This window comes from Dendropsophus ebraccatus, chromosome 3 (genome assembly GCF_027789765.1).
Source record: "Dendropsophus ebraccatus isolate aDenEbr1 chromosome 3, aDenEbr1.pat, whole genome shotgun sequence".
Lineage (NCBI taxonomy): Eukaryota > Metazoa > Chordata > Amphibia > Anura > Hylidae > Dendropsophus > Dendropsophus ebraccatus.
The window spans coordinates 150,832,193-150,851,339 of NC_091456.1; the positions used below are offsets into that span (position 1 = coordinate 150,832,193).

Here is a 19,147-nt window from a genome sequence, read left to right on the forward strand (position 1 = left end):
ATCCCTGCATTTAAACCCCCACAGATCAACTTGATATCCTCTATGCTGCGGAAAGGGGATAACTTTTCAAGTTAGTAATTCACATGTAAAGGGGTACTCTGTAAAAAAAAGGTTTTACAGATATGTAAATTACTTCTGCTTCAAAAACAAAGTACTGTATGTCCTGCAGAAGTGGTGTATCCTTTCAAGGCTGTCACGGTGCTCTCTACTGCCACCTCTGTCCATGACAGGAACTGTCCAGAGCATGAGAGGTTTTCTATGGGGATATGCTACTACTCTGGACAGTTCCTGTCACAGACAGAGATGTCAGCAGAGAGCACTGTTTCAGACTGGAAAAACTCCACTTCCTGCAGGACATACAGCAGCTAAACATGATATAATCCAGCCACTGCTGACCCATTATCGTTTCTAACATTCACCTTTCTCATTTTTATTTTAGACTTTGGAAACAGGTGGACTTTTCCCGCAAAACACTCTTTCCCTCCTTTACTGTTGAAATATTTTGGCCTGAAACCAGAACAATGGTCTTCTTAACCAAGAATATCAGTGCATTGACTGATCTTGTAGTAATGTGTTCAAAGAAGATGCATCATGAGAATAATGTAAGTATTACAATTAGGTTATAATACACCATAAAGGGGTTATATGGTAGCACAATGGTGTTAAAGGGGTTATCCAGCGAAAATCTTTTTTCTTTCAAATCAACTGGTGTCAGAAAGTTATATAAATTTGTAATTTACTTTTATTTAAAAATATTAAGTCTTCCCATACTTATTAGCTCCTATATATCATGCTGGAAATGTTGGTTTATTTTCAGTCTGACACAGTGCTCTCTGCTGACATCTCTGGCCGAGACAGGAACTGTCCAGAGCAGGAGAGGTTTTCTATGGGGATTCATAGAAAACCAAGACAAAGTACCTGTCTCGGCCAGAGATGTCAGCAGAGAGCACTGTGTCAGACTGAAAATAAAATAACATTTCCTCCATGATATATAGGAGCTAATAAGAAGACTTGAGATTTTTTTTTAATAGAAGTTAATTACAAAACTATATAACTTTCTGACACCAGTTGATTTGAAAGAAAAAGATTTTTGTTGGACAACCCCTTTAACTCTCTTGGCTTTTCTAGTCATTGTTGACTGGGGGTTTCAAAGTTTTGCTTCAGAGGAATAATGGGAAACGGAGATAATATCCAGTTTGCAGCCAGATCATTGCCAGGTTGTCAGAGCGATTGACGATGGCCAAATTTACAGGCCATGTGGGACTGTCAGAGGTTATCATTCCAACTATCCCTGTAATGATCCTGTCAATTTAAGTCGGGTTATTAATGGTATTGGCACAGGCATTGTTTTTAGCTGTGGTATCTGGCCAGATGCCTGATGTCAGCTGCTCCGCTACTTAACATTGTGATCCTTTAAAAACGAGTGAAAGATCAAATGTCACGGGGGTAAGTAAGGTGAACCAAGATGAGACAATAGCAGTTGGTAGCAATGGGAATGGATATCAGGTGCTGAATGCACGAGGCAGTGCAGGCCAACTCCAGCTCAGGTTTATTAAATGGCCCTCTGCCACTTTTCTAATTTAGCCATTTTTTAGTAAAATTAAAACTTTCAATATGTGTTAAATATATGTTATTGTCTTAACTCATTCACAAGTAAAGCTTGCCTTCTCCGTAATTACAATCATTAACAATTTGGCCAGATCCCCTGCTTTTGTACATTAGACATACACTGTGTGCCTCACCTCTCAGGTGAGAACAAAGCAGCCTGACACACTCATCGGGCCGGATGCTATATGCCTTTGCCATTAAATTTGAATACGGTTCAGGGAAGAAAAAGAGTGCTGCACCTCACACCTATGGCTGATACTTGTACCTCTCGGCTGCATTAACAACATCAGAATTCTGTATGTGAATTGATCAAGCCACACTGCCCCATGTACCGCGTGCAAGTATCTGATACACATGGGTCCCTACACTAAGTCCACACTGTGCCGGTCAGCGACCACCACCCCCGCAGGCGTGCACAGTCAGGGAAGGGAGGCCATGGAACGGCCCTGCAACCCCCATGCCACAGGACCAGACCCAAAAATGCCACACCAAAACCCAGCCAGCACCACCGGCGGAGGAAGCTGCCCCCACACAGCACAAGTCTGGATAAGGTATTGCACTCACCATAGCTATCAAAGATAGAATGGGACAGACAGGAGGGATTAAAACCATGAGCACTCAGGTGTCTCCTGCTAATTGCGGTCATGTGGGTCTCACCAGGAGGAGTGCAAAACACGGAGAAAAGAGAGAAACAAAATACGGTTCAGGGAAGAAAAAGAGTGCTGCACCTCACACCTATGGCTGATACTTGTACCTCTCGGCTGCATTAACAACATCAGAATTCTGTATGTGAATTGATCAAGCCACACTGCCCCCATGTACCGCGTGCAGGTATCTGATACACATGGGTCCCTACACTAAGTCCACACTGTGCCAGTCAGCGACCACCACCCCCGCAGGCGTGCACAGTCAGGGAAGGGAGGCCATGGAACGGCCCTGCAACCCTGCGGTGGTACACGGGGCAATATGGCTTGATCAATTCATATACAGACACTCTGGTGTTGATTTTTAATATAGGCCTAGCGGCATTAGTATCAGCCATAGATGGGATGTGCAGCCGTTCCATTCTCTCCAGTTCGTATTAAATTTGAATGTTTAGTGTACAGGAGCAGGTACTCCTGTCTTTTGACAGGAGTCCCTGTTCTTGCACTGAATTCATCCAAAGCAAGTCCCCAAAAGATCAATTTGGACTAGTCTGATTTTTTTTTTTTTAATTAGACCAGATTTGTTTCAAAGTTCACTCATCTCTACCTTCTTTCTGTAAAGGCAGCCTAAGGCTATGTTAACAGGGGTCATTGTTTGACACCACCGTTGTTAGCAGTGTCAAACAACGGACACTGTCTTGCGTGATCAATATTTTATTTCTGTTTCAATTGCAGGCACAATATGAAGTATGGCAGGTAACTGTACTTTACACTGTGTGCACAGCTATTTTCTATGGCCGCTGTTCGCCGAACTGCCGCGGTAGAAAATATACATGTTCATTATTTTCTGCGGCTGCAGTCCAACAACGGTCATAGCGTATACTGTGTGTATACAATAGGGGTGGTGTTGTAATGAAATCAGTGCAAATGTATTGATTTCATTACCAATGGACGTTCTTTTCAGCCTACACTTCAGTCCCATCCTGATTGTGGTGGCATCAAGCGGCCACCTTACAAAAACTGTGTCCCTGTCCAAGTGATTAGGTAGTGTGAAATAGATGGGATTATGGCCCTATTGTTTATTTCTCGTTTTGTTCTAGGTGGCACAAGTGCATTTGCTAGTTGTCATTATACTTGAATGTTTAATGTTCAGTTTTTTGGAAATTGACTTGAATGTTTTATGTTTGTAAAAGGCATTATCCCAAGAGATAGCGGCACACATAACGTGGATGTTTGCTGATGTTGTGGAATATTGGATCTTACTTGGCTTCTATCTGAACAAAAACTTGCTGCGTCAAGTGGCCGGTGACTATATATCCTACATCTGTCTTTCATGTGAAGGTATTGGAAATTTTACTCTTTATTTAGATGCCTACAATTCAAGGGAACCAATCAGCCCAATTGGGCTGATATGGTTCCCTGGAGCGCTGTATAAAGCTCCTGAGAAGCCTGAAGCACGTACCGACCGCGGCTGCTGCAAGAGCTTTATACGGGAGTAAAACAAGTTTTATTCGCGCAGCAGGCAGAGGCGGGGAGGTAGTCATCTGGGAAGCTTTCCCCCCCCCCCCCCCCCTCGTCACTAGTCTTCGCTCTCTGCCTGTCAGCACTCTCGGAGGGGAGGATTGACAGGCAGAGAGGCCCATTACAGGCAGAGGGCACAGAGCCCCCCAGATGGCTACCTCCCTGCATTTGCCTGCTGGTATACAGCTCGAGCTGCGGGCTGCTCAGGAGCTTTATACAGCACTCCAGGGAACCATATCAGTCCAATTGGGCTGATTGGTTCCCTTTAAGGGAGATCAGTGACTGCAAGAAACGGCAACCAATCGCAGTACAGCTGCTCAAATTAAACATAGGCTCTGATTGGCTGCTATGGGCTAAGGGTGTGTTTTTTCTGCTGATAAATTAGATCAACTGTGACAGTTTGGTAGACATTGCTGTTTGGGGCCCTGCATGGTAGTATTGCTCCAACAATCATCTTTCAGTGGGCAGTCGGAAGGCTGCCATACACTTTTAGGCAGGGATCAGATGCAGTATTATTTTTTTCCTGTAGATCTCTGTATGATATAAATATCCATCAAATGTATGTTTAATGTGCTTTACTTAAAGGGGTTGTTCACCCATGTTTTTTTGTCTTTCAAAACTCGTGCCAGAGATTTGTAGTTTATTACTATCAAAAAAAAATCTTCAGTCTTTCAGTACTTATCAGCTGCTGTATATTCTGAAGAAAGTGGTGTATTCTTACCAGTCTGGAGAGCAGGAGAGGTTTTCTATGGGGATTTACTACTGCTCTGGACAGTCCCTGACATGCTTACAGCGGGGGAGCCGGGCGGGAGCAGAAGGGGTTAAGGGTGGCAGAATTACATACTCGCTGCGGTCGTTCAGACCGCAGCGAGTATATAGTGTGTGGGAACTACCAGGACCTGCCGGACTCGCAGCGAGAATCTCGCTGCGAGTCCGTTCGTGTGAATATGCCCTTTATGTTTCCACTGTAGATTCACATCATTGAAAGTGAAATTTGCAGTTGGAATCTATAACGGAAACTGATATTTACATATTATAAAATTTCCATGGCTTTTGGGGGATAGTTTACAGATCTGATACGCATCCCTTCTACTGTAATCCACTGTCGATTTTACCAGTGGCAAAATGTGATCAGTGGAATACCAATAGAGGAGCCATGATTTACAGAACAAGGGGAATCCAGGCACCGTTCTCACTAAATTATTTAGTAATTTGTGGCAAAAACCCTTTTAATCACACACTGATGTTGCGAGAAATGTGGTAATAGGAATATTGGTGTGTTTGGATTTTGCCTAGTAAACCGTACTTACCCTCTAAATTAAGCCATGATGTTTTTGTTATAGATTTTACAATAGATGAAAAAAGGCAGTTCATTGATTCCATTCCTTCTCGGTGGATTCAGATGTTACTTGCAGAGGCGACTTTTAAGAATTTTTATGCAGAGAGCGGCATCAAAATGTCTCCTGAGCCTTTATCTTTAGAGAAACTGGTAAGTATTAGTCACATTTCTCATTCTACAATTAGAGGTAACCCATTAGTACCTAATGCCAATACTTTTTGCTTATTGCTCCAGAGCTGGTCTGCTGGTATATACAATTCACAGTACAAGGTTTTGCTTATAGCAACTCTGTACCCACAGCCTGACAAACCTCCCCCCCCTCTCCCCTCCCTCCCCTCCCTCCATCATTAGGTACGCCCCTGGGCAGGATTTTTCCTAATCATCACCTGTCTTAACACTGCACATGGGCCTTAACGATCCTGCTCATGTGCAGTGTTCAGACAAGTGATGAATAGGAGAAATTGTTCTCGGGGCATTCCTAATGATGAAGAGGGTGGGGAGGAGGGACGGAGAGGTATCGCAAGCCTGGGGCATAGACACTCTAAGCCAGACCAATTTGGCACAGGGCTGCAAGTGTAAAAGTTGTTTTTTAGGACAATAACTGCATCACCTGCTGAACAAACCCCAGGACTGATCTTGGATTAAAAGCAGCTATGTGACGGTACAAGTGTTTGGGGGGGGGGGGTCAGATTGTGGGTACACTGTCACTTTAAAGTATACCTGTCATAAAACCTGCATGGTTTTATCACATTAACTCTGCAGATTGGCAACAAGCTCAATTTAGCGCTCTTGATGCTTCTTTTAAATCCATGATACTCCCCTGCATGGTGCACAGCTGTTTTTCATTATCTCTATTTCAGTGGGTGGGACCAATGCAGGCCTGGCCAGTAGTAAACAGACTTGTTCTTCCTTTCCCTGACTTGTTTAGATACTAACAGGACAGCACATCATACTCCTCTCTGCAATACAATGACATAATGCTGGGGAAAGTGCAGTAAATAGGCTTCTTAAGCCCTGCTGGGCTGGTGATTTATCCAGTACATTACAATAGATGACATGCAGGGGGAGAAGGGATTAGTGATGCACTCGGTTTGCAAGGTGCCTTGTGAACAAAAAGGAAAGAAACAGCAACACAGCAAGCATTGCACTGTAAGCACTGAACGGGCTGTACTGTACTGTGCTGGGGGGGTAGATTTTCACTGTACACTACTGTAGATAGCATGTGGAGGAGAAGGAATTACTGATGCACTTGCAATGTGTAATATTAGCAGAGAGAAAAGAAACAGCAGCAGTAAAGCAAGTAAAAGATTATAGTAAGCCTTCTCTCTCTCACTCTCCCCCTCTCCCCCCGCGCTTGTAGATTGATTGAACATCTTTTCTCTTTAAAAATAAAGAAAATATATAAATTGCTGTCAAATGCCCAAGGTTTAGCTTTAGACTCACTAGAAATCACTATACAAACATTGATTCTAAAGCTTTAGCTGGACAGAGGATTCATTATCAGTCAATGCGGCTGACAAAGAACTATAATGGCCAATAATTATCAATGTGAAAATGATAGGATCATTATGAGGAATTCTTATAGACACTACAGGAAGCCTTTGTGACCCCAGTACTCAGCCCAGAGGTCTTGTCTTGTCTTGACATTAATCCTGTTTCCTAATGTTTCCATCAAGTCGGGGGATCGGGTCCACTGTGGCCGGCCACTCCAACCCCCTAATCACCTCTAAATGCTGAGCTCCATTTACCATAGCGGAGCCTGGCGAGCAGGCATTTATTATGCCTCAAGCTGTCCTGGCATCTTCACAGTTCACTTCACATAGTTAACCTTTAATACTGAGAGAAAGTGATGAGTTTTTAAATGCTGGATATTGTCCACAGATCAGTGAAACATTTATAATACATACATATCACATCATTATTTTATTAAGTTTGTGGATGTAAAAATATATCAAGAGCAGCTATTTCCCTGTTCTGATCTCCATGCCCCCTTCCTTACACTGATCGTGGTTATATATTTAGGGCGCCTTTGACAACTTGTCAGAATTGATTATTGGAGGCCCCATTGTTAAAGGAGATTTCTGTCTTTATGTAAATAAACATTGTTCATTGTATAGTGAAACATTTATTCTCTCTACTTTTCAGACCTCTGCCTGCTGTCAGTGAGTGGTAACGTTTTTCTTACCATACAGTCTGTAAATCCTTAAAGGGGTTGGCCACTTTATAGCAAAGTTGTTCAGTGTATAGTATTAGTAACTGTACTCACTGTATATACTGACAGCAGCTCCCTGCGCACCTCAAAGAGATAAAATCATTCCCCCCCGTCCCAACACACCACCACCACCTTCCAGGCTGAGCCGCCCTGTTCTGTCGTTATTCTGTTCATAAGATGGCTGACATGGGGGAGCATGTGACATGCCCCGCCCCCCAGTGTCCCCTACTGAGCCTGTATATGCCTATGGTGGACACTGGGGCGGGGCACGGTCACATGCTCCTTCATGTCAGCCATCTTATGGACAGAATTACACAGAGCAGGACAGCACAGTCTGGAGGAGGGGAGTCTGATTTTAGCTCTATGAGGTACACAGGGAGCTGCTGTCAGTATATACAGTAAGTACACTTACTAATACTGTACACTTACCAATATTACTGTAAAGTGACCAACCCCTTTAAAGGAGAAGTCCGGCCAAAAGTATTTTTTAATCTGTTATTACTTATGGAAAGTTAGACAACGTTCTAATGTACATTAATTATGGGAAATGCACATATACTGCTATTTCCCTTAATTTATTAGATCATGGAGTGTTTGGCTGCATTCCCACGTTCCGTGATCACGGACGTGGAATGCGTGTACCGGAGTCCCCCCGCGCCCGGACAGCATCTGTAATTAGATGCTGGGAGCGGGGGAGACTGTATTCATAAGCGCCGCGCTGTAATGAATCAGCCGCGCGGTGCTGTTACTACAGCGCGGCGCTTATGAATACAGTCTCCCCCGCTCCCAGCATCTAATTACAGATGCTGTCCGGGTGCGGGGGACTCCGGTACATGCATTCCACGTCCGTGATCCTGACGTGGGAATGCAGCCTTAGAATTCTCTCAGAAGCCGTGACGTCACGACGAAGGGTGCAGTTCCTAAGGAGTGTCCAGCAGGGGGCGCACTATATATATATAGAAGTCAATGAGTTCCATTGACTTCTTTATATAGTGTGCCCCTGCTGGACACTCTATTGAATCAATGGATGTGTATGTAAAGATGTGTCCTTGCTCCCCAAAGTATCCCATAAATGTATTCAATGAATACATTTGGAGGGCAAAGAGCAGGGAGGGAGAGAGGTGCCTGTGCATCTACCTCCCCCTCCCTTCCTGCTCGGTGCTGGGCACATATACACAGTACTACTCCTCCCATCCTCTGCTCATAGTATGAGCAGAGGATGGGGGAGTAGTACCTGTGCTATCCCCATTACGCTGCCGATGCACAGCTGCTCTTCACAAGGGCTTCATCATGCCCCCTTCTCCGCTCCCCTGCCTCCCAGCTTCCAATTTCTAACTATCCCGCCGCTCACCGACGCCGCCCTATGCTCCCACATACCGCCTCCTGGTTCGCACTGCATGCCGGCCGGGGACACGAAGCACCGAGAGCGCCGTGCTCCCTGCGGGGTGGGGGAGGGCTGACGCGGCCAGCATGCAGTGCCGACCGGGAGACGGTATGTAACTGCAGAGAGCGGCGGGATAGTGTGAGGAGCGGCGCGGGCAGCGATGTGATGGGGATAGCACAGGTACTACTCCCCCATTATCTGCTCATACTATGCAGATAGATGGGGGAGGGGGGAGGTAGATGCACAGGCACCTCTCTCCCTCCCTGCTCTGTGCCCTCCAAATGTATTTATTGAATACATTTATGGGATACTTTGGGGAGCAAGGACACTTGCTCCCCAAAGTATTCCATAAATGTATGCAATCAAAACATACTGTACATAACAGTTTTACATACACATCCATTGAATCAATAGAGTGTCCAGCAGGGGCGCACTATATATAGATGGTACTCATTGACTTCTATATATAGTGCGCCCCCTTCTGGACACTCCTTAGGAATTACACCCTTCGTCGTGACGTCTCAGTTTCTGAGAGAATTCTTACACTCCATGATCTAAAAAATTAAGGGAAATAGCAGTATATGTGCATTTCCCATAATCAATGTACATTAGAAATTTGTCTAACATTACATAAGTAATAACATATTAAAAAAATACTTTTGGCCGGACTTCTCCTTTAAGACTCTAATATCTTCCCACAGTGGATAATTTGTTTTGTACAGAACTATTATTCTGTGAGCTAAGTACATCAGGAGTCCAGATCCTTCTACTGTCCTGGTACATTATAGTGGTGTAAGTGAAATAGCAAACAGATAAAAATCCAGCCCTCCCCTGGTCCTCTCGCATGGGCTGGCAGCGGACACTGACCTGAACTGTGCATATGAAGAAGGGAAGTCCAGTGTTATAAAAGGAATTATTTTGGTCTTTATTTGTTGTATCTAAAAACTCCAAACAGACACAGGAAAACGGACAGGAAAACTCATTTATGTTCATCATTCTGCTCCTGTGGTGGAGGAGAACCATAGAGACGGCCTCTCAGATCATTGCCCAGATTGGTTACAGCTTTAGTAGATACACCCCCCTGGATGTAAATAGCAATGTTTCCACTTTGTGACAACAGTCAGTGCTTAAAATGTTGCAGAATTAAAATCCAAAGTTTATTACAAAGTTTAAGCCCTTTTCATTATACATGTAATCATTTTAACAATGAAGGCAGCTTACATACAAATTTTTATTATCACCATTTTGGCAAGGGGATTTTTTTTTTTTTTTTATCGGACAGGGGCAGAGGGAACAGAAAAAACCCAGTTAAATTCCTGCCACATCCTCTGCTCCTCCCTGCCATCTCTGTTTACTGTGCTGCAGCAATGTTGTAGCCATATACACATGCCACTGCTACAGTGTTGTTGCCAGTTGTTGGCTTTTGTGTCATCTCTGTGGGAAATTAAATAAATCCTTTTGGGGAGGAGCAGAGAAGCGGCAGCGGACATGCTGAGGATGACCTGAGAAAGCATTAGAGATGAGCAAACCGGGTTCGGGTTCGAGTCGATCCGAACGCCGAACGTTCGGTATTTGATTAGCGGGGGCTGCTGAACTTAAATAAGGCTCTAAGGTTGTCTGGAAAACATGGATACAGCCAATGACTATATCCATGATTTCCACATAGCCTTAGGGCTTTATCCAAGTTCAGCAGCCACTGCTAATCAAATGCCGAAAGATCGGGTTCGGATCGACTCGAACATGCTCGAGGTTCACTCATCTCTAGTAAGCATTACTTTACTCCCAATTCTAAATTGTGAACAAATTGGACAACTCCTGTAACATGCTCCACCAGGGATTCTTTCCCTCCTGATTTGACATGGGGAGTGGAAGGACACTACTGCATGCTGGGTGGAACATTTTCTTAGGCAAATTTTTCAATACCTAGGGCAGGGGTGTCAAGCTGCCACCCTCCAGCTGTTGCAAAACCACAATTTCCATCATAGCTGGACAGCTAAAGCGAGCATGATGGGACTTGTAGTTTTGCAGCAGCTGGAGGGCCGCAGTTTGACACCTGTGGCCTAAGGGGTATCTTATTAATTAGAATGATACCCATGCACAACACTGGCCAGGCATTGTAGGGTTGTCTGTATCTCAGTGTCTGGTTGTCTTCTCCAAGCCTGATGTCTAATGATGCGGGAGAGAATCCCCTGAAGGTACAATCTAATGTCATTATTGCTCGAGTAACCTCAGCATCCTGCAATGTTACTAGAGTGACAGGGCCGTCCAACATTGTTCCTATTTACTTTGGATGTGATTATTGGAGGAAGATTTATTTCCTGCCGGGTGTTGCCCTTTCTTCAATCCATAAGTCAATAAAAGTCTTTGTTTTCAGAAATTACTCTCTTCCTCAGAGAGGCATATCCTTAAAAATATCTGAATTTTTCTATATACAGTATATTGTATGTGTATTAAATGAACAAGGACGGTAAAAAGTCATAGAAACAATGAATACGGTATGACGCATACTGTCTAGCTGCTGACTGACTATAGCTGCTACACTGATCAAAAAATACATCTCCAAATGGGTCACTGGTCTTTTTCCCAAAATAAAAGGTGACAGGCAAATGCTTTAGGGCCCCTGCTATGTGGCGTGAATTAGTTCCTTTAATACCCCTGGGGTTGTCCAGGCTCGTGTTCCATTTTACCATGAGACCATTATAGATCTTTTTCCTGTGTGAAATTCACAGCACTCCCTGGCGTCTTTTAAAGTGATGTTTGAGGTTTGTGTAATTGTAGGTGCACATATAAATGATTAATATTAGTCACAGCCCGGTATACATTCAGCTGCCTTTGATGTGTTTTAGGATCTGTATACTAATTGAATGCTTTGTGCTATCCATACATTTTGCTTTTGTTCTAGTCAATTTGTCTTCATATAATATTTCTGCCATCAGATCTCTACATACATCCCGGCGTTATGGAAGGCGGCAGCATGTGGCAATGAAGAAGTCCAGAAACTCGGAGGAAAAAGGAAAATAGGGCAGCGGACTTGCCTGGAGTATCGGATGGGTTTACTGATGCTAAATATTGAAAATCAAAACCAAGGCGATGTGCTGCTTGATCTGCCGTAAGTAATACCTATAACATCACCATTTTTCTGCTTTGGGGGACAGCTTCTGACCTGACACATATCTTGAACTTTGTCTGACCTTTGTTGCTGTCTGGAAATGAATCTGACTGTCAGAAAGCCTTTTTGTGTTTAACCTACAACACGTCTCAGTAGTCTCTGATGAATTGCTCCGGAAGCGCCAGCAAATCTAGTGAGGGCATGCCGCAGCGTTCACTTATCTGCGGATGACATTGTTTCCTAAGAATCTGTCACTTTGTTGACTAATTACAGGGAACATGATCCTAATATGCAAGTTGTATAAGTATCTATGTTATAGTATATCCGTTTGTATAGTGAAAGGTGTCTCTCAAATTGATGCAATGGCGGTGCACATGCTTGTCCAACCCTTAGAGAATTCTCTTTGGGACGTACGAATATTGTCAAAAGTTGAACCCTGCTCTGTGCGGATGTTCCATAGGCAGTGAAATGGAATCTGGAATGGCGCTATACAAATAAATATTATTATTATTATTATTATTATTATTATTATTAGTGGTGGACAATCACTGGCTGAGATAGGACACCACTGCGGCCAGAGATTGGTTGAGCCAGCAAGTCTTGCTCCTGGGACCTCATTTCAGATACAGGAAGCCTATGTGTGAGAGAGGAGGCCTACAAACCTGACTCCGGTACACGAATTCCGAAGGATGAATGGGCCAACGTTTTGACACCTTTTGGGAGAAGTTTGTGGAAGGCTATGCACAACCCTAGTTAGGCAATATAAAAATAGTGCTGCCAAATACTAACCACACGTATCTAAACTCCTGACCCTCAGCGAATGTGATGAAAGAAATTTAAGGCTAAAATAAATGATTGGCCCAGATTTACAATCATTGTCAAATAGACTTAGATTGGATTGTTTAATGACACATTCCACATAATTTTTTTTATCACCCTCCCGGCTGCAGACTTGCACATATACTTCCCGATGATGATCGGTGTTCCACGGCACAGCTTCATTCTGGTCCTACTGTGCTGATCGGATCCCGCTTGTGGTGACGTCACAGCTCTTCTGACTCTCTTCTTTTTCCAGGGCTGTTGAAGGCCGGAAGTCATGGTCTCCAATACATCTCCATAAGAGCACTCTCATAGAGATGTATTGGAGACCCTGACTTCTGGCCCTCTTAGCTAGAGGTCACTATAGTGCTCTAGGACTGGAATGAAGCCACGCCATGGGATACTGATCATCAATGGTAAGTATGTGCCAGCTGGCAGCGGGGGGAGGAATAAAAAAAATTATGTGGAATGCTTCTTTAAGACTGTACCAGCTTTTATACAGATGTTGCATTCTTAGGCCGTCTAGTATCAGGTTAGATATAGTAGCTGGTCCCCGCGAACAGCTAAAACCATGTCTCCATGCGCTTACCAATAGCTGTGTGGTTTTTCTAATAATCCCGGCAACCTTATGAGGCTATTGGTGAAGAAATGGAGAGGTGGCTTTGAAATTTTTGGGATAGGTAATGAGTAAATTTTATAATAATCTACCAATATTTGTATTCCTGGATAATTTTGGTTTAGAAGGAAGTATGGTATGTTCACCCATTCACAATGTTAAGTCGGTAAATATCTAGTGCTCACTGCAGGGAGGTGTGTGCACATGGCGGTATATATGGTCTCCGCTGCCCTCTGCAGATGTGTCCGACGGGTTTGCTTTCTTTTCTAATAAAGATCTTCAGGCAAGACAAGTAATAGAATAAATCAGTGCTGATCCGTCAGACAGAAGGCAGGCTGTAAGGTGGTGTCATAGCTTACAGGTGTGCAACTATTCAGATGGACGACTTTTACTCAGGAAAAAGAGTATTCTTCCCAGGATATATAACCTGTCTCCGAACCCTTCATGACCCCAAACTAATATCCATGCCTGCAGGTGTGTGTTTGTGTGAGAACAATCCTACAGAAATGTTAGGCAGCTCTCAGTACTGAAGTGAATGCAGGGTCCCAGGTTACGTGTCAAACTTGTTAATTTATTGTTTAACCCCCTCCGGTCTACATACTTTTACCCAGAACAATGCAATTTTTTACATATGCTTTCCATAGGTTAGGTTCATGTATTGGGCAATGTCTAACCTCCGTTACAGAGGAGAGCTACAGTAGTTTGCTCTAGCAATTAGATTCTAGATGGATCATGTCAATTTAGAAACATGCTTGGTTGCTATGGGCAGTTGTTGGCGTTACATTGATGTATGGTGTTATATCCCTGTAACTGCTCGATATGTTTATGTTTAATACAAAATGGTGATTGATATACTGGTACTTCCATTGAACAGAAAGTCAAGACGGTCAAGCTGTACCAAGGGGTCTCCAGTAAGTACACAATCGTGCAGCGGACAAGACGTAAAAGGTATCGTATAGAGTTCTTGTAATTTTAATTTTTTATTATTTTATTTTGTTGTGAATAAACTGTTTTTGCTTTTGCCATTAATGTTTTTATGGGTTGTCTAGTTTATATTAATGCAATGTTATGTTAAATGAAGGGATGCCTTGCCTTGGGATATCGTTGATTATGACGAGAGCGAGGAGCAGAGTCAGACTGACTTAAAGGAGAAGTCCCACCTGAAATCTTTAGGTTGGGGGGTGGGGTGGATGTGAAAATAAGAGACAAGTTAAGGCAGCCTTCCCCGTGCCTGGTAGCGCTGCCACCAGGTTCTGTTCACATCAGCCAGACCCTTGAAGCTCTGCATGATGCAACATTACGACCCCAGGTGAGTTATTGCCCGCCCAGCCAGTCACTGACTGACACTGCCCTAGTCACTGACTGGCTGAGTAGGCAATCGCTCAGCCGGGCTATGACGTTGCTGCTGCAGGAGCCGGGTACATGATGTATCTGGTTTCCTGCAGAAGATGACGTCCGGCAGCGGCGAACTGGACACGAGGCACAGGGGATGGGTGAGTTAACTTGCCTGTTATTTTTACACCCACCCCCTCCTGCCTGCAGATTTCAAAGTTGGTGGGACTTCTCCTTTAACCCCTTAAGGTCAATGGCAATTTTCGTTTTTGCGCTTTTGCTTTTGCTACTTTATGTTTAAAAGTCCATAGCACGTGCATTTTTTTCACCTAGAGACCCATATGAGCCCTTTTTTTTGCAACACCAATTGTACTTTGCAATGACAGACTTTATTTTCCCATAAAATATGCTGCGAAACTGGAAAAAAATCATTTGCACTGTCAAATTGGAAAAAAAAGGAATTTGTTTTCATTTCAGGAAGTTTCGTATTTACGCCGTTCGCCCTATGGTAAAACTGAGATGTTATCTATGTTCCTCACATCAGTACGATATGTAACACCTTTTTATATAAACTAAATGTGTTTAAAATCGCTCTATACCCATCCTTATAACGCTTTTATCCTTTGGTCTATGGGGCTGTGTGAGGTGTCATTTTTTGCGCCATGATCTGTACTTTCTATCGGTACCTTGATTGCGCATATGAGACTTTTTGATCACTTTTTATTACATTTTTTCTGGATTTGATGCGACCAAAAATGCGCAATTTTGCACTTTGGAATTTTTTTTCGCTTACAAGATTAACCGTGCGAGATCAGGAATGTGATAACTTAATAGTTCGGGCGATTACGCACGCGGCGATAGCAAATATTTTTGTATATTTGTTTATTTATTTATATTTATAAAATGTGAAAAAGGGGCGAAATTTGGACTTTTGTTAGGGGAGGGTATTTATTTTATTTTTTTTATAAAAACACTTTTTTTTTACTTTTTTTACTTTTTTTTTTTACTTTTTTTTTTACATTAGTAAGAAGTCCCCCTGGGGGACTTGTATATACACAGCACTGATCTCTCATAGATCATTGTAACGGTGATACATTGCTTTGGCCTGCTGCAGGCCATAGCAATGTATTGTCGAGCCGGGATCAGCGTCATTGCAACGCTGAGTTCCGGCCCGGCCAGAAGAACGGATCTCCCCCCTGCGATCGCATTGCAGGGGGGAGATCCGTCCCACTAGACACCAGGGACATCCAGTACAAAGCATTTCAATGCAGCTGTCAGGTTTGACAACTGTATTGAAATACTTAATTAGCCGGCGCGGCAACGGGACCCGCGCCGCCTAATAGAGGCGCTCCCCGGGTTTAGATAGCAGCCGGGAGCGGTGCCGTTCAGAGCGGGGTCCCGGCGGGACCCCTCTCTGAACTCCCCCTGCGCCACCATGACGTACCAGGTACGTCATCAGACGCTAAGGGGTTAATAGAAACATATTAAGCTGTCAGCAGAGAAATAACACCTGGTCCATCTAGTCCGCCCTTTACATTATTTCCTTTATTATTATCTTAGGAAAGATATATGTTTGCCCCAGGCAGGTTTACATTCAGTTGTTGTAGATTTACCTACCACATCTGCTGGAAATTTGGTCCAAGCCTCTACTACTCTTTCAGTAAAGTAATATTTTATTTTTTTAACATAGTGTTTTGTTTTCAATACGAGTCTTACTGTTAGGTGTTTAAAATTTTCACTTCTCTATTCAGCTAGAACTTAGGTGCGACTTATTTATTCTGTGTCTGGCGCAGTAAATATAGCAGCATGCTATATAAATACTGCTGGGATTATAACTTTCTGAGCATACTGTTAGCTCAGGTCAAATGATCTTGTTTTCATAAAATCTATACTTCCTCTGGTTGTGCATAAACTTTTTCTAGGCTCACAATGTAATATGAACAGCGCTCTTAATTGCAGGTTGCTAGTAGATTTTGCTTTGTGGTTGTATGCGGCCTACATCTGACTGTATTGGTTTAGCCTGTTAAAGGAACGTATAACACAAAATAACTAAAAAGAGAAAAACAGGAGCGCACTCACCCCGTACTGTAAAATTATTCTTTATTCTTTCATCAAAAGTTAAAAGCCATCCATGGATTCATCGGGTGGTAGAACGCCAAACACTGGAAATCACAAAGACGTGACAGCTGCTTCGCGCCTAGCTGGCGCTTCTATCAGACGTCGCGACGTCTGATAGAAGCGCCAGCTAGGCGCGAAGCAGCTGTCACGTCTTTGTGATTTCCAGTGTTTGGCGTTCTACCACCCGATGAATCCATGGATGGCTTTTAACTTTTGATGAAAGAATAAAGAATAATTTTACAGTACGGGGTGAGTGCGCTCCTGTTTTTCTCTTTTTAGTTGTTATAGCATGAACTTTGGCTATTTTGTGAGCAGCACCACGACCCCCTATCCACCATATGAGTCCAGCCTACTATCCTCCTCCTCCCCCACAAGTATGTATCTGTGCAGGCACTGTGACTGTTTTTCCGTTTGAGGTATAACACAAAATGTTGCTGTAAATTTATCAGAACTAGTTTTTATTACTATGAGAGTTCCTGAAACTGTCTCATTTTCTCTCCCTTTTCAAAGAAAATGACGGGTTAGCAGGGCATGTCAGGCCAGGGACTGGGTGTAGTCTATGCACAGTGCTCCATAACATCCCTAGGTAAAGTCTGCCAGGCAGTCCAGATCCACAGGGACACAGGCAGTGGCCAGTAGGAGAGGGTAATTTGGAGAACAGTTCACAGAGGCTGGAGTAAGAGATGTAGAACACTATAAATTGTTAGAGCTTAGGCAGGAAGATGTAAAAGCAAAAGCAAGCACAAATTTTAATAAAGACCTACGGAGAAAAAGAAATTGCACCATAATATGTACAAAACTAGAATGAAAAAATGGCAGTAGTGTACATAGCCTTAAACATAATTTAATTTATTACAAATTATAACCTTACAAAATATAACAATACTGTTAGGCCCTTTTAATATATTTTTTTATTCTAAATATATATTACATAGCCATATATATATATTACATAGCCTCCCATTCCGCTGTCCATCTCCCTCCACATATTTCTCCCTGTCAGTGTATATAGTCTGTTGATATATTTGCAGAAATGGCCACTGCTTTGCCTACAGCTCTAACTTCTGATTTACTAGTACGTGTCAGTACGGGTCGACCTGTCAACGCTATTTTATAGCTTATGCCTAAAATCTATCTTAATAAAAAGTTGAGTAATTTTGCAAATACATTGCATTAGGTATCATGTACTGATCCTTAGTTACATCCTTTGCTATACTCCAAAGCTGCATTCACAGTTCTGCTTGTTGCCATCGCAGGCATTCAAAAGGCTTAATTTAAGATACATTCGTAACTAGACTACATTACATGGAATGCAGACCACTAAGTAATATCTGTAATTACACTGAACCAGCTAAATACAGTGGACAATTTAAATCCCTAAACCTTATGACTAGAGATGAGTGAAGTATTCTTAAATTCGGTTCATCAATTTTTAGCATAAAATTCACAAACTTGCAAAGTAAACCTTAACGAGCTGCACTAAATCAGCTAAACAATGGTTTAGCTGTTTTGGTGCAGTTCAACTGTTTGCTCATCAATACTTACCTGTCCGTACTCCCTCGGTGTCCTCCTTTGTGTGTCCAATGTGTTCAGCTGCCTCAAGCCCGCTCAGACAATTGCTGACTGAGACAGGACAGCACCTTCGACAGTGATTGGCTGAGTGGGCTGTCACTCTTGCTGTCCCGTCTTACTCAGTTATTGTCTAAGCAGGCTGGAGGCGGCTGAAGACTCCGCTAGACATCGGTAGAGTGTGGACAGGTGAGCATATAATTTTTATTGAATTTTTCACAAATTTTTAAAATAATGCTTGCACAAATCTACTTTGTTAACTAAGTAAATCTTTGCACGCTTCACTGTATTTTATTCGCTCCTCTCTCCCTTTGACCCTTAAATATTTTTTATACTGCTTTCACCTGTTCCGGTGCAGTGGAGGCTGCAAGCGAGTGCCAATCAGTGTGATCGGCAGCTTGTTTGCAGTGCCTTTACACAACACAAGAAATGGAGCATGAACAATTCTTGTATTGCTCATTCAGTCCTGAAAACTGACAGATACATATATTGTTAGTTTCCAGATCACAAGCAGCGGTCTATACTATCAGCCACACTGCTTGTGATCCAGTATCTGGCGGTCTATCAGCCACACTGCTTGTGATCCAGTATCTGGCTCTCCAATCCTTGTGCTGTCTGTATCATCAGGCCCCGCCTCTTCCGGCTGTCAATCATTGAGGAGCAGGCAGGGCCTGAAGTTATAACAGCTGCCAGTGGACTGGAGAGCCAGATCCCAGATCACAAGCAGCGTGGCTGGTAAGTGCAGACTGCTGCTTGTTGATCTAGAAACTGACAGCACAAATTTATACATATCTGTGCTTTCAGTTTCCCTTTATCTTTCTTGACCGCACAAATGAAACACAACAATCACTGAGCTCAGGGAGATCAGTGACAAAA

The 19,147-nt window shown here is 43.2% G+C and overlaps 1 protein-coding gene across 2 annotated transcripts in view; it reads left to right on the forward strand.

Annotated features, from left to right (window-relative positions):
* The window catches only part of SLF1 (SMC5-SMC6 complex localization factor 1), a 66,797-nt gene that overhangs the window by 37,157 nt on the left and 10,493 nt on the right, over positions 1-19,147 (forward strand). For both annotated transcript variants that reach the window (XM_069962925.1, XM_069962923.1), the window contains exons 11-15: positions 440-602; positions 3,446-3,593; positions 5,117-5,262; positions 11,645-11,817; positions 14,127-14,200. In XM_069962925.1, the coding sequence (XP_069819026.1) occupies positions 440-602; positions 3,446-3,593; positions 5,117-5,262; positions 11,645-11,817; positions 14,127-14,200 (704 nt within the window). The remainder of the gene's footprint in view (positions 1-439; positions 603-3,445; positions 3,594-5,116; positions 5,263-11,644; positions 11,818-14,126; positions 14,201-19,147) is intronic.